The sequence below is a fragment of the Panthera tigris genome, chromosome C2, assembly GCF_018350195.1.
Source record: "Panthera tigris isolate Pti1 chromosome C2, P.tigris_Pti1_mat1.1, whole genome shotgun sequence".
NCBI classification, from domain to species: domain Eukaryota; kingdom Metazoa; phylum Chordata; class Mammalia; order Carnivora; family Felidae; genus Panthera; species Panthera tigris.
In genome coordinates, this window is record NC_056668.1 from 154,883,386 (window position 1) to 154,906,826 (window position 23,441).

At 41.2% G+C, this 23,441-nt stretch overlaps 1 protein-coding gene across 2 annotated transcripts in view; it reads right to left on the minus strand.

Moving 5' to 3' along the window:
* Positions 1 to 2,922: 2,922 nt before the first annotated feature.
* The window catches only part of LOC102961764 (programmed cell death 6 interacting protein), a 73,919-nt gene continuing 53,400 nt past the window's right edge, over positions 2,923 to 23,441 (minus strand). For both annotated transcript variants that reach the window (XM_042957031.1, XM_042957032.1), the window contains exons 13-18: positions 19,393 to 19,641; positions 18,910 to 19,044; positions 17,647 to 17,741; positions 8,947 to 9,070; positions 7,590 to 7,810; positions 2,923 to 6,505 (exon numbers count right to left, since the gene is read on the minus strand). In XM_042957031.1, coding sequence (XP_042812965.1) covers positions 6,331 to 6,505; positions 7,590 to 7,810; positions 8,947 to 9,070; positions 17,647 to 17,741; positions 18,910 to 19,044; positions 19,393 to 19,641 — 999 coding nt within the window. In that variant the 3' untranslated portion in view covers positions 2,923 to 6,330. The remainder of the gene's footprint in view (positions 6,506 to 7,589; positions 7,811 to 8,946; positions 9,071 to 17,646; positions 17,742 to 18,909; positions 19,045 to 19,392; positions 19,642 to 23,441) is intronic.

A 23,441-nucleotide genomic window follows, 5' to 3' on the forward strand; every position in this document is an offset into this window, starting at 1 on the left:
GCGCCTGGGTGGCTCCGTCGGTTAAGCGTCCGACTTCGGCTCGGGTCACGGTCTCGCGGTCCGTGAGTTCGAGCCCCTCGTCGGGCTCTGTGCTGACGGCTCAGAGCCTGGAGCCTATTTCTGATTCTGGGTCTCCCTCTCTCTCTGCCTCTCCCCCGCTCACACCCTGTCTCTCTCTCCTTGAAAAATAAACATTTAAAAGGAAATTATGGATGGACACACTCTGGGTAATTATGAAAACTCATCCGGAAGAGTGGGATTCGAGATTAGTGATCGTTCAACGCCTGTCATTGGCGTTAACAATGCCAGGTGTGGCTGACCTTCGACTTCCGTCTCCAAGTTTCCAGCTAAAAATGCAGTCTTCTGTCTCTGTGAAAGAAGGCAAAGCCAGGGCGGATTCTGGTTTCAGATCCAACTGTCACAACCCACTGCGTCCCCTCCACGGAAGGTGACACAGCACCTGCTTCTGGGAGTGAACAAACCTGGAGACCTGAGTCCGAACTCTGCACGCACTGGTAGCAGAGACAGTCTCCGAGGAAGGGAACCGGGTAAGAGAGACTCACCACACGAGAAAAAACACTTTTGAAACTTCCTTTTTGCCTTTTGAAAGGTATACCGTGTATATATATTCTTATTCAAAAAGTATACTAATTTCTGAGACAGAGACAGAGCATGAACGGGGGAGGGGCACAGAGAGAGGGAGACACAGAATCTGAAGCAGGCTCCAGGCTCCGAGTTGTCAGCACTGAGGCCGATGCGGGGCTCGAACTCACAGACCGCGAGATCATGACCTGAGCCGAAGTCGGTCGCTCAACTGACTGAGCCACCCAGGAGCCCCAAAAAGCGTAATAATTTCTAAAAGAAGATACTATGCAGCCCAGTCTGCTGTGGCGGGTGGTGAAGGTTGAAGGGGTGAAGGTTCTTCACCCCCTTCTTTCAGGTTCTGGTAGAAAAGGAAGGCATCGCCCTTTAGGGGTCCCTTGTCTGGAAACGGTGCTGACTGGCCACAGAGGAGCCCCAAGGCTGGAGGCACTAGCACACTCGATGTAAGAGACACAGCGAGAACAAACGCCCGGAGGGCTCACAGGTCATCCCAAGAAGGGAAAAGGGAGGAGACCAGCTGTATCATGGTTACCTATTTTGTAAATTGAGTAAAACTGAATGAAAACCAAAAACAAACTGAAAGCAAAGGCCAACTATTATCAAGAGTAATGTAAGAATACTGGTGCATTAACAGCAATGTAAGTCTAAACCCTGCCTATAAAGATAATTTTTTTAAAAAAAGGTAAGATTTGGCTGAGGATGGGGGGGAGGGGTGGGTGGGGAGAGTGAGAAAATAAAAATATCAGTGTTCCAAATAACTGTGAGAGAGAAAACAGAATTCAAGCGATGCAAGGCAGGAAAAGGAAATAGAAAGGACAAAACACTTACACCAAACAAATGTCAAAAGATCATATAATGTAACAAAGTTGCAAACTAAAGTTTCCTATTAGATTACCAAAAAAAGAAGAAGGAGGAAGGAGGAAGAAGAAGAAGAAGAAGAAGAAGAAGAAGAAGAAGAAGAAGAAGAATCATCATCATCATCATCATCATCATCATCATCATCATCATCTGACTGGGTCAAATAACTAAATCTAAACACCTAAAATTAAAACAAGCACACACAAGTTAGAAATTTTGCCAACGCATCCGGAAAGAAAACAACGGTGGCAACGTTAGTAACAAAATACATTCCAGGGTGAAAAAGGAACAGAAGTCATTTCATGTTCACAACAGACACAGTTGACATGAATATGAATCACACGGCTCCCAGATGTGTACAGATTAAGAGAGTTACAAATGCAGGAAAACTTAAAAAGACCTAAACCGTAATAGACTTGAACCTATTCATTCACCTGTCCCACTTGGGGGTTCGTTAGTTGAAAGGGACTTTAGCAACTTGTAACAGGAAGGAAGGCCTATCAGGAGCCCCAGAACTGACAGAAGCCAGGGCCCCTCGTGGGCGGACACGTTGCAGGTGCCCGGACTGATCACCTACAAAGGCCAGGCCCGTCCGCCGACAGGACGTTGGTCGGCAGTGGCCTGAGGCTCTCCAGCGCGCAGGCTCCGGACAAGTTCAAGTCTGCTCCCCCGCAGCTCCCAAGCCAGCCCCGGCTGCAGCAGTGAATGCTAAAGTCACGCAAGCACAGGGGGCTGGTCACGTCCCTTCAGGCTGCGGCAGAACCACGCTCCAGGCAGGGGCCCGGACAGCCCCGTCGATCCCTCCCCACACACATCTAGGTGTCCAAGCCCCTACGGTGAACTCTGTATTCTCCGACCCAGATGCCACGTGAGTGACAACAAAAACAAGATTTAACTGCGCCCATTCGTGATATATTGAATATTCACGTAACAAGGATCCAGACTATCGACGCACCCCTGGAGCTAGCTTGTTCAACTTCAACAAATTTGGAAGACCTACAAGATCAACACATTTTCTGATAAAACTGTGTATTGTGAGCTACATAATAAAACAGTTGCATCTGACTTTAAAACATGGGAGAAGTAGGAAGAAAATAGACTTTTTAAAAGATGAAAGCATTTCAAAAGATTTAAAAATAAAAGATGAACACAACTCACCATCTCCTTTCCTTAACCAACTGAATATGATAACATGCCAAACATTTCCAAAAATCAACCCCCAAAAAGTAACACTTGAAGAGATTTCTCATCTTAAAGAACCGGGGAAAGTCGTAAGTAATGAAAAACACGGTCCAGCCACGGTCAAGTACGTGGCTGGCAGCTGTAAGAAAACATTTAAACACGGTCTCATGCATTTAGTCCAAGTGGATATTTTCTTATTTCCCCGACCACCATTTGTCAAATAAACTGCAGAAAGTATAAAGCTAAAGGATAAACACTTCAAATAAGAATTCATACTCCAAGGAAGTAAGAATCTTTCAACTTTTATTTCTAGGATACATTCATCGGGAACCTTTTTGTTGCTTTACAATTTTCCCCCTAAGAGAAATGAATACAATAAAAATATAATCCAACTACCAGCAATGTCTGTAACCAGAAAAGAATCTAAAATCTCTGGTGTGATAATATAGGATTTTTTTTTTAAAAATATAAACTTCATACCAGAAATAAAGCCTGAATATTCTCTTTTTCTTTAAAAATATAATTTTTCCTTCTTAGCTCTTCCATGTAAACCTTATAATCAACCATTTAATTCTAAAGTCTATTTTTAAACTAGTCATTGTAACACTACAGCATTTTTTTTTCCTACTTTGTATCCTGTTCTGTGCTGTGAATCAACTAATAGCTGCAGAAGTGTTTAAAAGAGAGAGAGATGCCACTAGGCTGTAGCAAGATTCTTCAAGATGTATTGATCATTAAAAGGAAAAAAAAAAACCCATTGGCAAACTGAAACCTACTTAATAAATTGCATCTCATCGTGTCTGTAAAATCAGAAGATGGGTATGAAGCGCTTTTGCAAACTCTGTAAAGCTCTAAGGAGAAACATTTTTTACATGGTTTGACCAGAAAGGCTGCTGACTGGGGATAAAACGACGTGAAGGTTCTGTGAAATCTTTTTTTAACTACTTCCATTTAGGGAGGGAGAGACTGTTAAGTTGCAAACAAGTTGGGGGCACGGGGACAGGAATATCTCCCAAAGACGGACTGATTTGCAGTGACCTGTGTTTTGTCTCAACGGAAAATAAAGACCAGTATTTCACAGCAGACTGAGAAGTCAAGCCGTGTGTCTCCAACTGGGAACAAGAAATGGGAGAAGTGAGGCTTTTCCCCCCACTGCCGACCAGCTCTGCCATGCAGTCAGTCCATTTAAAAACGGTATTCCAAACCCGAACGTAAATGGTCTGGGAATGGTTTCTTTAGTTTAGGAAAATCATCAGAAAGCCTAATTAAAAACAGAGGTAACAAGATCTCTGAACCAGAGGCACACTTGCAACTACGATCGAACAGCACCGTCCGTAACGACTTTTTAGGGTATTTTTGTGGACTACAGATAAGAAGCTGAGTGAGCAAAGGACAAAAACGTTTGGTAACAAAGCTCATGCCAGCGAGGGCTTCCTTGTTTGCTAGAAGGCGAAACAGATGGGAGGAGAAACTTCTTTCCATGAGCCACCCTACTGAAATCAGAAGGGCTATGGAGACTAACCCAGCAACGAAAGGCTGCAGAAATTTGGTCATCTGTACCCATCCACAGGTGACCAAAAGAAACCGTCCTCAATTACCTGAAAAACGAGTGATCTGACGGGGGTGGGGGGTGGGGGGGGAATGGGGCCGGGTTACTGCATAAAAAGAGGCTTTGAGCAACTCGGGCAGGCTGCAAGAGGCTGCCACTTGGGGCTGTGGAGCCTCCTTTCCAGAAGTTTCTGAACGATCTTCCCGTGGCTCTCTGGGAGCTGGCCTACTTAGCACATGGAACCGGCTAAGGGGCCTTATAACCTCTTCCGGCCCTCTGATGCACTTCCTCTTTTCTTAGTGACTTCTTTCCCCAAGAGAATATTCAGGCCAATTCGTTTTTGTTTCTTTCTGCATTAGTAAGAATAGTAAACTAGCAGTTTGGAAAACGCTTAATTCCCACTGAGTGTCTCACCTCAGTATATGACACCTTGAATAATAGTACGAACGCAGAACTTGAATGCCTTTTACATAAGAGTCAAACAAGCCTAGGTCATATTTTGATGGTTCCACATTAATAAAACTTAGCTATGGTATGTAAAAAAAACTACTTTTGCCAAGGTTTTAACTACTGCACTTAAACCAATTTCAATATTCCACGGAAAGGTCATTTATATTAAAGCAACACGCCTTCATGTTTTCTACGTACAACAAAGTGATATTTTTTAAATGTACATATATTTTTAAACCGATTCACTCCCTTTTACAATCGTACCTTCAGTCCGACATTTAAAACATAAACCCAAACTGTCGATGAAAATATAACAGTGGCCCAAATGACAGTATCATTTCAATGAAAACAATAACGCCAGAAAAGGTGAGCATTAAGACTTAGAAAATAAACATCAACAGACTCACTGGAAATCTGCTCACACGCCTGATGTGTTCAGAAATGAACCTCACACAGAACAGTCCCCACTATTCAACAACTCCTTCCTTTCTCATTTACTCACTCCATGATGCATGTCTCACTACTTTTACTGAGGTTTATACAGTGATTAGTTATCCTAACAGCAGAGACTAGTATTAAATATTCATGCCTATTCAGAATTGGCATATGTTCCCAGCAATTGTTTACTATGCTCCCTGAATTATCAAATAGTCTAATCTTTTAGGAGCATAAAAACCAAAGGGCTTAGATCTATTCGTATACATTGTGCATTAAATGTTATTAAGTTAAGACAGTAAGGTGGAAAAAAGGAACGGAAGGGGTACAGTAAGCTTTCTTTAAACAATCCCATTACATTAGACAGTCCTGTCAATGATATGTATTTATTTTAACCAGGTTATGGGAAAAAAAGGGAAAGAACTATTACCAGAATTTGTATCAATTTCTTGGAGAAGCTAATAAAACTTTAAATACACATATTTATTTGAAGAATCTTTGGTAGCAACTGTGTTTCTTCCACATTATAGGACTTTTCAAAATAAATGCCAAAATTAACATACTAATCAGCATATGAAAGATGAATTATGGTACTGTTTTTTTGGTTTTCCTATAAACCTGACTATTAACTTGAACTAATCATGCACTTAAACACAGTTATCTGTTTAACTTACGTACATATAAAATGAGAGACTAACACCAGAAAGAAATTAGACAGTAATGAGAATCAATGACAAAACATAACAATGACAACTGTTCTCAAGTAATTTATTTTTAAATTATAAGATTTACAATGCTTTGATTATGCAAAATAGTGTAATGGAAATTAAACCAAACTGATAAACCAAAAGAGAAAGAAAACGTAGCTTTCTTGAATATCAGTACTTAAACCATCATTGTAAGTATCTGACGTCCCAATCATGTCTTATGTAGACAGAAGTATAACAGTTTCAAACGTTTGACTTGTGGGTTTAACTTCTCATTTTTCAACTTTGATGAACTGAAATGTAATTTATTTCAAATTCTATTATACCTATTATAGTGTTTACACTGCAACAGCAGCATCTCTCGGTGTGCGATCGAGTGTGGAACCGGGGCACAGTCTCAGCTCGCAGCCGCGGACAGAAATTGCACACCGCGTTCGTACAACAGAGGATGTTACAGTAACCAGAGCACAGAGTTTAGTACGCTTATTGCAGGGCTGGTGTTTCCTTCCCTTTGAACTGAACCGGTCGAACTTCTGGGCTGGCATGTTACTGCTGTGGGTAGTAAGACTGCTGCGGGGGCTGAGGGAAGGGGTATGAAGGCTGCGGGGGCCCTGGGTATGGAGCCTGTCCGGGGCTCTGGTGATACACTGGCGGGTACGGCATACTATACTGACCGTATGCGTAAGGATTATAGCCCATGGGCATGGGCATGTGGCAATACCTGATGGAAAGAAAACAGACAAAAAAAATGGGTTGGTAAATCACACACTAGAAAATGAGACGTGTAATAATTACTCTGAAACCAAGGTTTTTCAAGGAAGTCATTTTTCTCTATTTCTCAGTCTAGTAGAAGACAGTGGAAAGAAAAAGCAGCAGTTTCAAGGTTAATATCCCGTTAATAATTGAGATGAAAGAATATCAGGTGCTTAATACCATCCAGAAAATAATACCGTTGACAGAAATAAGCCGAAATATTCAACTGTTAACAAAGAATAAAAATGGAGACCCTTCATTTTAACATGACAGCCTAAGTACATTCCTAACTCACAAGATTCAATATTCACTGTGATGTACATAAATTTACTGTTTACAGAAGTTTTTTTAATGTTTATTAATTTGTGAGGCGTGGGGGAGGAGCAGAGAGAGGGGGGGACAGAGGGTCTGACAGCAGCAAGCCCGACGCGGGGCTCAAACTCACAAACCGTGAGATCGTGACCTCGGCCGAAGTCGGACGCTTAACCTACTGAGCCACCCGGGCGCCCCTGTTTACAAAGTTTCAATATTTAGAAGACAGAACGTACTTACTAACAAGTAAAGTTTGGAGCACATCTCAGGAGGTAGTCAAGGGTCTGGACTTTTAAGATTAAAAACTTATCACACAGAAAGTCGTTCTTTAAGAAAGCACACGCCAAAATCAGAGTCGTGTTAAACAGTGTGTCAGAATGGCAATTCTTCAAAGTACGGGTGCGTGAACAAGGCCTATCGGTCTTGCCACGCTCAGCTCCGGAAAGGCGCCTCTCCGTTCATCGCCAAAATAAGGACAACCAAGGAAACACAGTCTGCGTTCCGTACAGAAGAGGCGGATTTCCCGTGAGGCCAGCGCGTAAAAACTAAAAACGTCAACAAGCCCGGGAAACGGCCGTTCAATTACCCAAATAAGGGACTCTGGCATTAGTTCCATTTCTGCGTAAGCTGACAATGGAGCTCGCTCGTTCATGACGCCTCCATTCGGAGAAGGGGGGACTGTTTCTCAAAGGTTAACCAGAGCTAGAAACCTCAGCCCATTCATCCAGTTTCAGCCTTACCCGGGATATCCTGGATAGGTGGGGTAGGGGGGTCCCTGGGCCTGTGGAGGGGGCGCTGCTGAACCAGGAGTGGGTGCCGGTGCCGGTGCCGGTGCCGGTGGAGCAGTGCCCGTCCCCGCGGGAGCCGGAGCGGGAGCGGGAGCGGGAGCCGGAGCGGGAGGAGCTCGATTTGCTGGAAGCACAGGCGGTGGAGGCCGGGCCGGGGGCTGGGGCTTGGCGGGCTGTAAGAGAGTCGGCACTGACTGCAACATGGCTCACGTTTCCGTCAAATGACCGTCGTTAAAATAACGGAGGGCGTAAGAGAAGCTCTAGAATCCACCCAAGTGTATTTCTAATTCCCATTCTTAAATGTTGACTGAATACTCTAGAAACGTATCACAGCGGAGGAATGATTCTCCAACCTGTTAACACTCCACAGCCACTGCCCTGTTGCTGAGGCCTAATATTTAGCCACTTACTGCCCATTACTGCTCCCATCCGTGGTTAGACATTTGAGACGGGAGGAAGGAGCGAGTCGGGCACAGACAGGTCATCACTGGAATCTCCCCCTGGCCACGAGATTCTTTATGTGCATATTTTCAAACACCAGACAACTTAAAAGACTAGTACAATAAACAATCGCGTATTTATCAGTTAAATTCAATAATTACTGACTCGAGACCATATTCACTGTAGCTGTAGCTGTACCCATACATTTATGTATCGACATATTTGCGGAACCATTTGAAAGTAAGTTGCAAACTTCAGGACACCGGCCCTAAAGACTGCAGCACATAAGTTCTAATAATCACATACCATTTCGTCCTAAGGAAGTGAGTAATTATTTCCTAATACCATCGAGTATCCATGCCACATTCAAGTTTCTCTATCACAAAAAAAAACTCTCAGAGAAGAGGTTCTATGAACCAAGATCCAACCGAGGTTCACGTACTGCAGGATTATTATGAATCTTTTCCTCTCATTTAAAACAGAATGCCTCACATCTATGTGTTTTTTCTCTCTATGACATTCACTTTTAGAAAAGACAAAGCTAAGGGTCTCCTAGAATGTCCCAGTTCTAGATTTGTCCAACTGTTTCCTAATGGCACAATTTAACTTCTTGTTTTATCACTGTACTTGCGATAAACCGAAAGGCGGTTCTAAAGACTTGATTAGATTCAAGTTAAATGTTTTCTGGCAAGAATTCGCGAGTGATGCTGTATTCTTTATACCGCAGAACATGAGAAGGTTGGTCACCTCATGAAAACTGGTGCCCACCAGATCTCTACAATGTCAAGGGTGTTTTCTCCTTTACGGCAAGCAGGCAAGCAGTCACTAATGCAAAAGGCCCATTTAAAAAACGAGGTTGCTTACTGACCAGCATGGTTCTCGGCGCGGGCGTTGGCACAGCGGGAGCATGGCCCCCTGCGGGAGAAGACTGATACGCAGGCGTAGGGATTGAAGGAGCACTGGGTTCCCTGGCAATGCTTTGCTGCAGATCCCTTTAAGACAAAGGTGTTAGGAATTAACACAATTCAAAAAAACCGCACGTCTGAAATGCCAGGTCTTTAAAAGCTTTCTTCTCTGCGTATATGAAACATGGAAAACAGACTCAAAACAATGACAGTATTTTAAAATACACTACACTTCTGCTCTTGACTACAATGAACTTGAATCTTTTTTCCTACGATTTTCCCTCCTAGGAGGAAAGGTAAACTTTTTCTGAGGTCACAGTTACAGCTGGAGTAAGGAACAAGTCAACCTGGGCGGACGGACGGCCCTAAAAGAGCGCCCACTCTCTGGTAAGAAGCCGTCCCCTGGCTGGGCCACTCCTAACACAGCAGCGTCTCTAGAAGTTTTCAGAAGACCAACTGCTCACAGTCTGCCAGCTGTGTCACACAGGCGCTTCATCACTGCGTCATACCAGCGTTTCCAGAAAACGAAGAAAGCCAACCCAAACCATGATGCAAATTTCTTAATAAAAACTTTCTGAAATTATTCAAAGAAATGCAGCACTGAGCTGTTTTATGTTAAAAGATACCTCATAATCTGTAATTAAGGTAAATGCAGGATAGATTGTTGAAAGGACCATTAAAACGGAATTAAAAGTTAGCAAAATTGGAATCCATCCCCAAATCTCACTAACCAAAACCCTAAGGCAAAATGTACTCTGTGAAACAACATGATATTGATCAACTTCCCCCCAGCACTGATTCCTATACCCATGAAGGAAATACAGTATGTCCCAAAGCGTGAACAACAGCACCTACTGTCCTGATATAACAATTAACTGCAACCCCGCAGTCCCCCAGACCATACTTTCACTCTCACAAAGGGTCCCAGTTGGAAATTAGTCACTCCCCGTATTAAGAAAGTTAATACATTCATCAAGGAACCAAAAATACTTCTTAATGTTTGTAAGCTTAATAAATGCTTACAACACAAACTAGACGATTTTAATCAATATTAAAATTTTGAAATTTTTGAAACATTTTGTTATGTAGCTCATATATGTACTAAACATACTTAATATTTAGTATTTTGTTTTCTTATTTATGTAGTTACAGTTAGATATTGGAGTATACCACAAATATAACATCTAACGTATGTAATTATAAAGCCTTAACATAATACTTTTATTTTCCTTTGATAAACTCCAGAGATGGTCACAATAAATAACACACAAAACAAATAAGAATGTCCTAGCTACTCACTAATTATATAATTCAAAGCTATTAAATCATGAGACTCATAACATAACAAAGCAAGAATACATGAACTAAAATCCCACCAGTGTTTCAATGCCAACAACTACCATTACTAACATTAGTTTCAAATCACTAGTGTAAAGAAGGCAGAGATCACAGTAAAATATTTATTCTTTCTGCACACTTATGAGAGGACACACTATCATCAGGAAAATGAACATTAAAACCACAATGAAATAACTAGATACCCACCAGAGGAGCTGGTGGCAAACTCTCAGACATTGCTAGTGGAATACAAGTACAACCACTTTGGAAAACTATCAACGTCAACTAAAGCTCAGTACACACACACCTTCCGACCCAGCAATGCCACTCTCAGATACACCCCCAACAGCACCGCACACATCTCCTCACCAAAAGCATGATCTAGAGCTGCCCAGGTGGCCACAGAACACCCGAAATGTGCCTAGTATGAACTGAGAAGGGCTGCGAGTGGAAATTACACACCAAATCGCTAAGACTCAGTGTGGACAAAAAGTAAAACATCCCATACATGATTTGCATGATTATATGTTTAAACTGTAACACTTTGGATACACTAGCCGAAGTAAAATATATTTTTGAAATTAACTTCATGTTTACTTTTTAAAACGTGGCTGCTAGAAACTGTAAGTTGTAGGGGCACCTGGGTGGCTCGGTCGGTTGAGCGGCCGACTCCGGCTCAGGTCATGATCTCGCGTGGATCTCGTGTGAGTTCGGGCCCCGCGTCGGGCTCTGTGCTGACCGCTCAGAGCCTGGAGCCTGCTTCCGATTCTGTGTCTTCCTCTCTCTCTGACCCTCCCCCGTTCATGCTCTGTCTCTGTCTCTGTCTCAAAAATAAATAACGTTAAAAAAAAAACAAAAGAAACTGTAACTTGTGTGTGGCTGACAGTACTTTTGCCATAGAGACGAAGCTCGCTTTATGTCACCAGCCCTGCACATCTCGTTGTTTCCATTCTTTGCTTCCAGCAAAACCGGAGAGTCAGGTTTTCGAACGCTCACGCTCACTGTTCGTAACACAGCGGCCAAAACCACACGCTACTCAAATACTGGACAACAGCGGACTATACACACAGCTTCCAGCACAGTCACACACTGAAAGCTGCACAAATATGAAAATCAAAGACCTATAACCACACAAACCGTATGGATGAGTCTGACGGTGCCGACTGTAACCAGTCACAGGACAGCACATGCGATCCCACTGAGTCCAGCACGAAACAGGAGAAGCCCCTCAACCCTCTCACAGAAAGGACGGTGGTCGCCCTGGCGAGGTGGGTAATGACTGGGGAGACACAGGGACGATGCTTCTGGGGTGCTGAGAATGTTCTGTGAACTGACCTAAGTGCTCGATACGTGGAATGTTCAGTTTGTAAAATTCAGTAAGAATTACGTGGACTTTTCTTATGTTTTTATTTTATAGTCAGTAAACATGTTTCAAGGAATTTAGGCCCTCAGTATTAAGAGTGATTTTAACAAAATAAACCCTCGGATTTTTAAAAGCTAATGTTGTATCTATTTGGTCTACTTTTCCATTCTTCATTTACCTTTTAATCACTGAGATAAAACCACGTGACAAGTTGATGCCTATTCTGTTTATAGTACAAATATAGAAATATACATGCAAATAGTAACAAACCTAATCTTCTCTTTTAAGTTTATGTATTTATTTTGAAAGAGAGAGACAGAGAGACAACGGGAGAGGGGCAGAGAGAGAGAGAGAGAGAGAGAGAGAGAGAGAGAGAGAGAACCCCCAGTAGGCTCCACGTCGTCAGCACAGAGCCCGACGTGGGGTGCAATTCCACAAACCATGATATCATGACCTGAGCCAAGATCAAGAGTTAGACACTTAACTGACTGAGCCACCCAGGCACCCCACAAACCTAATTCTCAACCTAGAGATTTGAAATAGGAAATATCTGAAAATGAGAATATCCCCAAATTTCTTCCTAAGCCGTGAACTTCTATTACACTACACAATTCTAAAAATAGTGACGTTAGCCCATTTTACACTGAAGGTTGAAGTGGAGAAACTGAGAGTACAACTAGAAAGCAAATTATCATGGACAAAAAATTATTTCAAGCAGGGGTGGGCAAAACTTTTTGTGTGAAGAGCCAAATAGGAAATATTCTAGGCTTTGCAGGATACAGGGTCTCTGTCACAAATAATTAGTAATACTGTGTTGTTAGTGCCAAGTCAGACACAGACAATACACAACTTGGAAAAATAAGCAGCAGGCTCAACCTGGGTGTTGCAGTTTGCCAACTTAAACCCAGAAACCGTTGTTTGGCTCTTTCTTGGTCCTGAGCTACAGATTTTCAGGGTTCTATACAGTCACCTCAATGGCTGCTGCTTGCATGAAGGGAAGAAAAGAGGGGCAAAAAGGTCCTGTTCCAAGCCCCCCACCCTGCTTACATCTGAGCCGGATCCATTGTTATCTGTTTTACAAACTGGGCTTCTCTGTAACACTAAGCTTGAGCAAAGGGTTCTGCAGTTTAAAAAAAAAAAAAAACAAAAAACAGGAGGCAGTAAGGAATGAATCTGATAATTTAGCTGTACAGTCTGAAAAATAAAAATCAGACTACTTGAATGTGGCTATAAAAACATATGAAGTCCCATTAATTATTAAGATTACTTTCATATAATTTTCTGAACAGGTAATGTGTTGTTCACTTGACTCACAATAAAAAGGGAGTCGAAGGCCCCCGTCTGCAGGCTCCCTCCCTACCACTCACCCCCCAGAGGCACACTACTCTGGGTCATGAACCTTCCAGAGCTTCCTGACACATAAACAAACCAACTCGCATGTAGATCTTATTTTCTCCCTTTTTATACAAAAAAGCGTACTTCACACTGTTCTGTATCTTTTTTCTTTAGTGTATTTATCTTCAAGATCTCTCCATATCAAAAAATGGAAAACCTCTTTTTTTTTCAAATAGCTGATCTTTTATCTAAAGAAAAAAAAAAAAAAAAACCTGCACAGATGTAACTTTATTTATTTCACCAGTCCCAGACGTCTGATTTGTTTCTATTCTTTTACTGCTACCAGCAACTCAGAAATGAGTCAGTTTATAAACGTGTCGTTTCTAGCATATGCTAACACATACTCAGAATAAATTCCCAAAACCAGACTAGCTGGATTAAGGATGTACGGATTCGTCATCCAGACCTTTAGAGCAGAACTGCCCCCACACAAGGATGCACCCACACACATTCATAGCCGTGGATGAGACCTGTTCCCCTACATATGCCAACAAGGCATGTTCTCAAACTTCCAGATTTTTGCCCTTCTGAGAAATGTCATTCTGGAGTAGTTGTAATTTATATTTACATTATACTGAATGAGGGCAGATTTTTGTTGTTTTTTGTTTTAAGTAAGCTATAGGCACAACGAGGGGCTCAAACTCACGACCCCAAGATCAAGAGCTGCGTGCTTCACCCACCGAGCCGGCAAGGCACCCCAGAAAGGTATTTTTTCATACGCTTAAGAACCAACCACTTACATTTCCTCATACGCAAAATCTCTGTTTACAGCCTTTGCCAACTTTTCCTAGTGGGTTTTTCTCCTCCTCAGTAATATCTAGGAGTTCTTCATAAATTATTTTTTTTAATGTTTATTTCTTTTTGAGAGAGAAAGAGCGGGGTGGGGGGGCAAGGGGAGGGGCAGAGAGAGAGAGAGAGAGAGAGAGAGAGAGAGAGACACAGAATCCAAAGCAGGCTCCAGGCTCTGAGCTGTCAGCGCACAGCCTGATGCGGGGCTTGAACTCATGAACCCTGAGATCATAACCTGAGCCTAAGTTGGATGCTTAACCAACCGAGCCACCCAGGCGCCCCTCTTGATAAATTAATAAATTTGCTTTTTGCCTTTGTGAGGTTTCAAATATTTTCCCCCCAGCTTATTACATAACAACTCTGCTTTATGTTATGATGCACTTATCCTTTTTTAAAATGGCTTCTAGATTTAAGTCAGAATAAGAAATACTCTTCCCTTTTCAGCTCTATAAAGGAATTCTCTCATATTCTCTTGTAAACTTTACATTTCATTTTACACATTTCAAGTCTGATCCACTTGAAATTTATTCTGGTATAAAAATAACTTGTTTTCTAAATGGCTAGGCGGCTAACTTCTTCTGATTGGCCTAGGATCTTTTTTACATTAAATTCACAATGTATTTGAATTTATTTCTATTTTGCCTTTGGTCTGTCTAATCATGTACCAGGACCACTGTGTTTTAATTAGACACAACAATACATATTTCAGTGTCTGGTAGAATTGCTTTCCATTACTATTTTTATTTTTTCCTGGCTAATAACTGGACAGTTTTTTTAGATGAGCGTTAGGATCAACTCATCTAGTTGTAAATGAAAATCTATGTATTTACTTTAAATCAAATTATGTTGAATGCTTGAGAACTGATTTCTTTGTGCGTCATCCTACCCAAAAACATGACACATCTTTCAAATTCCAGTCCCCTTTTGTACCCTTCAACAGTGTTTTCTACATACTGGTCTCATACACAACAAACTTATTCTGATGTAGTTTATCTTTGCTGCTGCTATTGTAAGTAGGGTCTTTCCTCCATTATATTTCCTATATGATTATTTATATGAAAGCTACTGATTTCTACAAATCTTTACAATCAATTGTCTTCAGTAAAGATTCTTCTATTGTTTGCTGAGTTTGGGGGCTGATTCTCTTGGGTTTTCAAGTTGTATGATCATAAAGTCTAAAGTAGTGAAAATTTTACCTCCTCCTTTTCAGTGTTTATCTTTCTAATTTTATTCTATTGTCTAATTGTGCTGGTTCGTACTGCCAAAATAGTATTAAATAATAGGGTGGACGGTGCTCATTTTGTCCTTGTTTTTAGAAGGAATGTTTACATTGTTTCTCCATTAACCATGATGCTGAGTTCTGTGCAGATATAAACAAGAGTGTGTGTGTGTCTCTCTCCATACACACACACACACACACACACACTCCTATTTTACTGAATACCAGAACGGTTATTTTCTCAATTGCTTTTCCTCACCCATGAAGAGAATCTTTTTCTCCTTAATATAAAAATACTGAACCAATCACTACATTACTGGAATAACCACCTCCATCCCGCTTGATCATGGCTCTTTTTCTAAGATACTGGTGAGTATCAATGGTAAGTATTTTATTTAGGACTTCTGCATCCATAACCACAAGTAAAGCTGGTCTGAAGATTGTTTTTGTCTTAATCTTTGTCAGATTTTCTTATCAATAACACTAATTTGGTGTTATTATATTACATAAACTCTTTTGTTTTTGTTTTTTTTTAAACTTCTGAAACCATTACAAAGCATTCTAAGGGCGCCTGGGTGGCTCAGTCAGTTAAGCGTCCAACTTCGGCTCAGGTCACGATCTCACAGTCTGTGAGTTCGAGCCCCGCGTCGGGCTCTGTGCTGACAGCTCAGAGCCTGGAGCCTGCTTCCGATTCTGGGTCTCCCTCTCTCTCTGCCCCTCCCCTGCTTGCGCTCTGTCCCTCTCTCCCAAAAACAAACATTAAAACAAATTTTTTTAATAAAAATAAAAGGCATTTTAATTAATTGCTTTTTAAAGGTTTAGTAGAAAAACTGTAAAAACAACACTGCTCTTTCTTGGGGGGCGGGGGTGGGTGGTGCAGGGAGGTAGCTCTTAGCAAGTTCTCCAACAGCGTCTATGAAAAACAGTTTCAATATGGACGGGGGTGAATGATGGTCAGGCTGGCTGCAGGGCTCAAGACAGACTCAGGAGCAGAACAGTCTGTGAGTTCTCTTGGTGTATCTCCAATGAATGTATGGTTCCGGGTAAGCCCCTGCAAGGCAGTTTCACCGGGTATCAGACCCCTGGCTCATACCTGCCTTCCTGGAGTTCCAGTGGCCATCACTGCCCCCCACCCCCACCCCCACCCCCTTCTAGCAGGCAGTGCTGTGAGCCTAAACGGTTTTTCACCTTTTTATAAACTGTCTTGATCCTTTTGCCCAACTGCCTAAAGGATTCTGCCATCATCTTTTAATGAGCTAATGATTTATATCCCTTGGTGTTGACGGTTCTTGTTCATTTTTCTTAACCGTGAGATACACCTTTTCGACACGCCTTCCTTTATTTTCCTAAAGGAACGTATTCTTAGGTAATACCGTTAAATATTTGTTCTGAACAGAACGTTGAGCAACGAACATTGTTTTGCTTTGTCTTCTTTGTGGAAATTCACTTCTGCACGTCCGATCTTCTTCGCCTGTCTTCTAACCCTTCTTCTGGTTTTACTTTGGCTTCATCTTCTTTGACTTCGGTTTGCTCTGGGGGCCGACGTCTTCTTCACGGTCTAGTCCCACTTCATCTTACATCCGTGCTCATATTGTTCTTCTCTCCTCCACTTGCTTCCTGAATCCAGCCCCTCACGTTTTATCACCTCCTTTCTTCTCATCACCTTCCTTGATTCTGGTACTTCCTCACGTGGGGTTCCTCAGAGTCACTGCTTCCTAATCCTTTTCTCCTTTTTTTCCTTTTTCTAAATTCATGATGAAATGTTCATCCAGAATTTTCATCTGTTCTAGGACAATACTATTCTGGTGAATATTCTCCATGTATTAGGTTTTACTAAATTCAGTTCATTTTGGGGGCGCCTGGGTGGCTCAGTCAGCTAAGCGTCCGACTTCAGCTGAGGTCATGATCTCCTGGTCTGTGGGTTCGAGGCCCACGTCGGGCTCTGTGCTGACAGCTCGGAGCCTGCTTCAGACTCTGTGTCTCCCTCGCTCTCTGCCCCTCCCCCACTCGTGCTCTGTTTCTCTCTCTCAAAAATAAATAAATGTAAAAAAAAAAAATTAAATTCGGTTCATTTTTCTCACCATTAAAAAAAAAATACTGTATCTTTGCACCAATGCTGTGTCAACTCTACTGGTCACTCGGCACAGAACGAGTCCTATGGTACTGGTTTGACCTTCTCAGCAGGTTCCTTCAGAAGGGAAATCTGCTGATCTTTTCTAAGCCATTCATCCTGTCCTCCCCATATTCTGTACCTCTAGTTTTATGTGTAAGGAACCTGCTGGCCATTTCCAGGTAAATTGTGTATGTTTATTGGCATTCCTGAGACCCGTCACCCTGACTTGTTGCATTGTCACTTCTGTGGCACAGTGTGCTTCTGACACCGAGAGTTTCTGCTCTTCTCCTTTATTCTCAGGTCATGCAGCTTGCTAGCTGCCTGTAAATGTCCAGGAGGAAAGAAAGGAAACTGCCATCTCATACTGCCCAGTTCACCCCAAAGCTTCCACATGTAACTTTTCAAAAGAAAAATCCTCTAAAATTTGATACACAAAATAAACTTACTTTAAGAGTTCATCTCTTTCTGTCTTCCGTGCAAACACGATGTCACTGCACTTGTTCTGGAACCTGACCAGGATTTCGGTCAGCTCATTGTAAAACTGTAAGTAAAGAAATACAAGTCATAAGCCAGAATGATATTTTAATCTGAAGAGGAACACAGTCTAAAGCTCGTTTGTCAATCGCGGTTAAACCTAAACAACCAAACTCCTCCGACGGCACAGTCATACCACTAAGGTTCAACACTTAATATTGAATATGACCTAATAATATTCCTAAAGAAAATTAAATAAACTCATTCTTGGAGAACACCTGTCACCAAAAATTAAATGGAACAAACTATAAGTTTCATGATCATGAGTATGTTCCCAATTCCTGGAGAAAAGGCAAGTACTTAATAAAGATAGGAAACCTATTTCAGTGGAAGGATTAGATTGCACACTCACTTCAGAAATATAGACATCACTTCAGAAACTCTTAGAGGCATTTCCAAAGGCTCTCTGAAGAATTTTCTCAGCTTATCTATATTTCAACAAAGCATTTTAAACCAAATTAAAACGGGATCTTCCTATCCTATTTCCAAGGCTTCGTCGTATTTCTACCTCTTCAGAGGTTTTTACCTTACATCCAAGGTATTTGTATCAAAATAACTTTATTCAATAATCGCCATGGAGTTAAAACACCACAAGGTATTGTGTATCTGAAAAACTAACGATCACCTGTTCCCTCAGAAGCGAAGTAAATGTTAAAAACAAATATAATCATTTCCCTAAGCTATTTAAAGGAAAGGCAAGAAAATACTTAACATATTTAGTAAGCATCCTGAGACTCGGGCAGATAACAAGTCCATCGTTATCCAAACCATCAGCACAGAATATAAAAGCCATATCCTCCCGTCCCTTCCCCACCACAGTTCAGCTTCGACTACTCCTGTTCCCGCATAATTCACTCAAATTGGTCAACTTCCTGTCCCCCAAAAAAGCGTCACTGGCTTTTGACATCTCTGTGCTAATTTCTTTTACCTGAAATTCCTACACCCTCTTTCTGTCTGGTGAAATACACAATTCATTCTTCAACATTCTCATGAAATATTGCCACCTTTGTTAAGGCTTTCCTTCCCTTATGAAGCCTCTCAGAGGAAAAAAATCATTAAAGCTAGGAAGTTCGAGACAAAGCATAATAATAAGGTCCAACTGGAAAAACTATTAACTTCTCAAACTATATTTTCACTCTGTACTGGTGAACTACTGTTTCTTTTGGACTTCATACCTTTGTGCCCTCCTTCAAATTAGCCACAAGCTCAACAAAGTTGTCATATGCAGTAGCTAAATTCTTCAAAACTTCTTCTCTTAAGTTAGCTTCATTATTAGATTGCTTCATTTTTGAAAACTCCTGGTGTGAGACCTTGTTAAAAGAAAGATTGATGTATTTACATTTACTTATCAAATTAATATAGCCTGTAACACTTTTACTGATACTTTCCCAACTATATATGAAGATCATATGTGATTACATGCAGGAATCACTAGAAATTTACCTAATAGAATATTTATTTTGGAATAACACAGTACTTTAGTTCTTAAAGTAAAAATATCACAAATTCAGTGGTTATCAAAATACAACCAATAACGATTACAGATTTCTATCAGTATGTAGTACTTGCAAAACACAATCCTGACCTAGATTTAGTCCAGGTTTATCCTTTCTGTGATTTTCTTCAACATAAATCTTACTAAAGCATATAAGCTTTACCTGAATATTTTTAAGAAGTTCTTCCTGTTTCCTTAGAGATTCTTGGACTTTCGTCGTAAGACCTCCATAGATTCGATCCAGCTCAGTGACAGAAAGAGCTTCTTCATTTATTACACCATCTTGAGCCAAAGCAGTCAAAAATTTGCTTGTCATGTCAAAATTCACTGATTTCAAGTCATTCTCTAGCCCTTCTCTTTCCTTCTTTACTTCATCAAGATTGGTCAATAAGGATTTTAAGACATTTACAACCTAAACAATTAAAACAAAACGAAACAAACAAAACCCCTTAGTTTAAACTGCCAAAAAAACCAGAAGCCAATTTCAAGAAGGGAATTATATACACAAAGGTTCACTCCTTTGAGACGATTTCTCAGACAGCCAAGCATAAATTGCACATCAGGTTTATTTACACTGTACCCTTAGTGGACTCAGATTATAAGAGCAGCGGCAATAATGATAACACCAGCAAGCATGATGATTTACATGAACATTTATTATGTGCCAGGGACTGTCCTAAACACTTCACAAATCTAGTATTATCCTTACAATATCCCATAAGGTATATATTTATTACTTCTCTTCCACAAATAGAGAAATTAAGCCTCAGAAAAATTAAGTAACTTGCCTAAAGTTACACAGCTACTAAAGGAACACAGGTAAAATTTGAGACCTCAGTCTGCCTAACTCCACAATCAATCTCGTAACCACTCTACACTACACTATCTCCCTGTCGTGGTTCCGAGGTAGAGGGAGAGATGTTCTTGCCAAGTAAGCAGATACTCTATTCTGCTGACATGGAGAGACAGAGATATACAGAGAGAGACATGGAGATAGAAACAGAGATACAGATCTATACGGAGAGAGCATCTTAGATAGAGAAACAAGAGAGCCAAAGAGGTAGATACAAAGCTATAAACTACACGTTTATGTTATATACTGGTAGAGAGAAAGGAGAGAGGCCTCTTGTACATCTCTTCATTCCACTAAGAGTTCTATCTCTGATTCGGCCCAGGCATCTCGAACACCCACATGATTCATAAACAGCCCTTTGGAGTCCGTGTTACAGTGCCCAAGTGCCCCGCTGATGCCACTTACAAACTGTCCCTTTTCACTCACATCTCTCCGCACTCTTGCGAAGACCACCAGGGAGAAAACCAACCGTAAAGCCCCCATTGCGCTTGCCCCCATGCTGCTCAGAGAAAGTAAGCTGGGGCAAAGACAAAGGAAGAAGGGGACACCCAGGAACCCCATCTATATCCCTGTCTGTCTTCTTACCATGGCATTTCCAACCCCAATGGCTCTCCCACCTACTGCCGGTGTCTAAGCATTTCTGTCCTACTCTTCATGACACAGCCCTCATTAGCTCCTTGGCAAGTGTCCAAAATAACCTTCCTTTGTGAAGACTAAAAATCTGAGGAAAAATCTATAATTTCTTCTAAATTTTGGCCTCTGTTCACCACCTACACCTCTTACGTGTCCTATCTTAAATGCAGAGTCTTTTAAACACTCAGAGTAGTGGAGAGAACTGTGACTCCGGGAGGTCCAAGAAGCCTCAAACCACAGATACTCTCGATGGAAGGAAGAGGACAAATAATCACACCTACATGGAGATGGCAAGTCTGTTTCAGGGATCTGGTGGAATCTGATGTTAGACGATGTGCATAAGAATCTTGTTTTGGGGATCTGGTGGAATCTGATGTTAGACCATGTGCATAAGAAATCTTGTTTCCAGATGACTTCCGGGATATATTGTCACATGAAAATCAAAGGCACCAGAGCATACATACAGCATATTACACCCTGAGTAAAGAGGAGGGAAATCAGAAATAGGGGCTCCTGGGTGGCTCAGTCAGTTAAGCATCTGATTCTTGGTTTTGGCTCAGGCCATGATCTCAAGGTTCCTGAGATCAAGCCCCGCGTTGGGCTCTGTGCTGACAGCACGGAGCCTGCTTGGGATTCTCTCTCTCCCCCTTTTTCTCTGCCCCTCCCCCACTCATATGCACTCATTCTCTCTAAATAAGCTTTAAAAAAAAACCAGACATATACACACATAATACAGTATGTATATGTGTGTGCACATGTAATTTAAAAAAAAAAGAAAAACAGGACAAACCAGAAAGTAACAAAAAAGGTTGTTTACAGAGAAAGGATGGGAACAAGGTGGAAAGAACAGAGATGAGATTTCTCTGCATGCACCTTTGGAATTATGAACATTTTTTACACATTCAAAACACAAAATTAAATCACAACTTGAATATAGGAATACAAGTACCTAGTTATCCATCAAAGTGAAACGTAATTACATAGAAAAAACTATTTCAACCCTGACTACATTCCCTTAATGGACATATTATGACTTAGGTCCTGTGTAACCAAGGATACTGTACCTCCTGGAAAACTCAATCTCGTTATCTGCAAAGCAAGAATAAGAGTACTTATCCCAGAACTGTTGTGAAGACTGAAATCATATCAAGTGCTCAACGAAATTTGTAACACAGGGTAAGCACTCAATCAGTAGCAGCCATTATCATTAACTGGTAGTTAGGTGTTACAGTTTAACGCTATACTTTGGGTACACTGTAGAATAAAGAGGCTTAGGCATCTACGCAATAAGAAGAGAGGAACAATGAGGAATAGATTAAGAATTAAAATATTTAGGGGCGCCTGGGTGGCTCAGTCGGTTAAGCATCCGACTTCGGCTCAGGTCATGATCTCACGGTTTGTGGGTTCGAGCCCCCTGTCGGGCTCTGTGCTGACAGCTCGGAGCCTGGAGCCTGCTTGGGATTCTGTGTCTCCCTCCCCTCAGCTACGCCCCTGCTCACACTCTGTCTCTCTCTGAACATAAATAAAGACTTTAAAAAAATTCTTTTTAAAAAGAATTAAAGTATTTATTCTGCTGTAACTATGGGACACATTTTGGGGGGGGGTGCAATAGGATATAATTTTAAAAGGCTGGGGCAGTATTATCTATTATCTTATTTTAAACAGATAATGGAACCTCAACCATGACTGTGGCTCTATGTGAAGGTTGTTTAACTATTAGAAAAATGCCACTTATCTTTCTCTCAGTTATGTCCAAAAAAAGCCAGAAAGAAAATAATAAAACAGTCAAGTAAAATAAAGCTAGGGGAGAAACAGGAATATGCAAAACCCGTTCAAAAAAAAAAAGTCTACTAAACAAAGCTGAAAGTCAGGGATACCATAACACATTATCTAGAAAGAGACTGGATGTCTCTTTCATAGTAGGCAACTAAGATCCTCTCATCAAATAATGGGTCACCACTGCAGTGGTGGTAGCCCAAGTTAGCCAACAAGTCATATGAGGAGACAGACACGGTCCACGTGGATATAGCCTCGTGTTCAGTGAAGAGCTAAGCATTCACAGGCAACAGAGTCATGTGGGAAGAGGACCCCAGCAGAATGTGGAGCCCCAAGTTCTAATCCCAGCTCCACTATGAAGAAAAGCTAATCCTAACTTTTACGTGGTCAGTTTTCTAATCCGTGATAAAAAAGGGCCAAAGATCTATTTAGTAAGTCCTATTCTATTCCAAAATGCTAGGATTCTAACTCTCTGGAAAAAAATGCTATTTGGAACAACCAATTTATAAATGAACTTTTAGACCACCACACAAAGACAGAAGGAGAGTCCTTGTATGACATTCTTTTTTTTTTTTTTTTTCAAACTATCATACATACTAGTTTAACCCTATTTTAGCCTGTACGATATTGGCCTCATTTTAACAGAATGAATACAGGAGAAAATGAAATTTAACTGCTTCCACAAATGACCAGAATAGTTAAGAAAAGTAAACCACGGTCTACATTTCTTATACACTCAGGGCCTAACGTGTTATCAAGTTAAAGCATATAAGTAATTAGAATACCTACACACCTCCATGTTCAATGCAGTGTTATTTACAACAGCTGACATATGGAAACCTAAATGTCCATCAATGGATAAGTGAATAAAGATGTGGTGTATACATACATACACACACACACACACACACACACACAGAGGAACATCAGCTATAAAAAAATGAAGGACT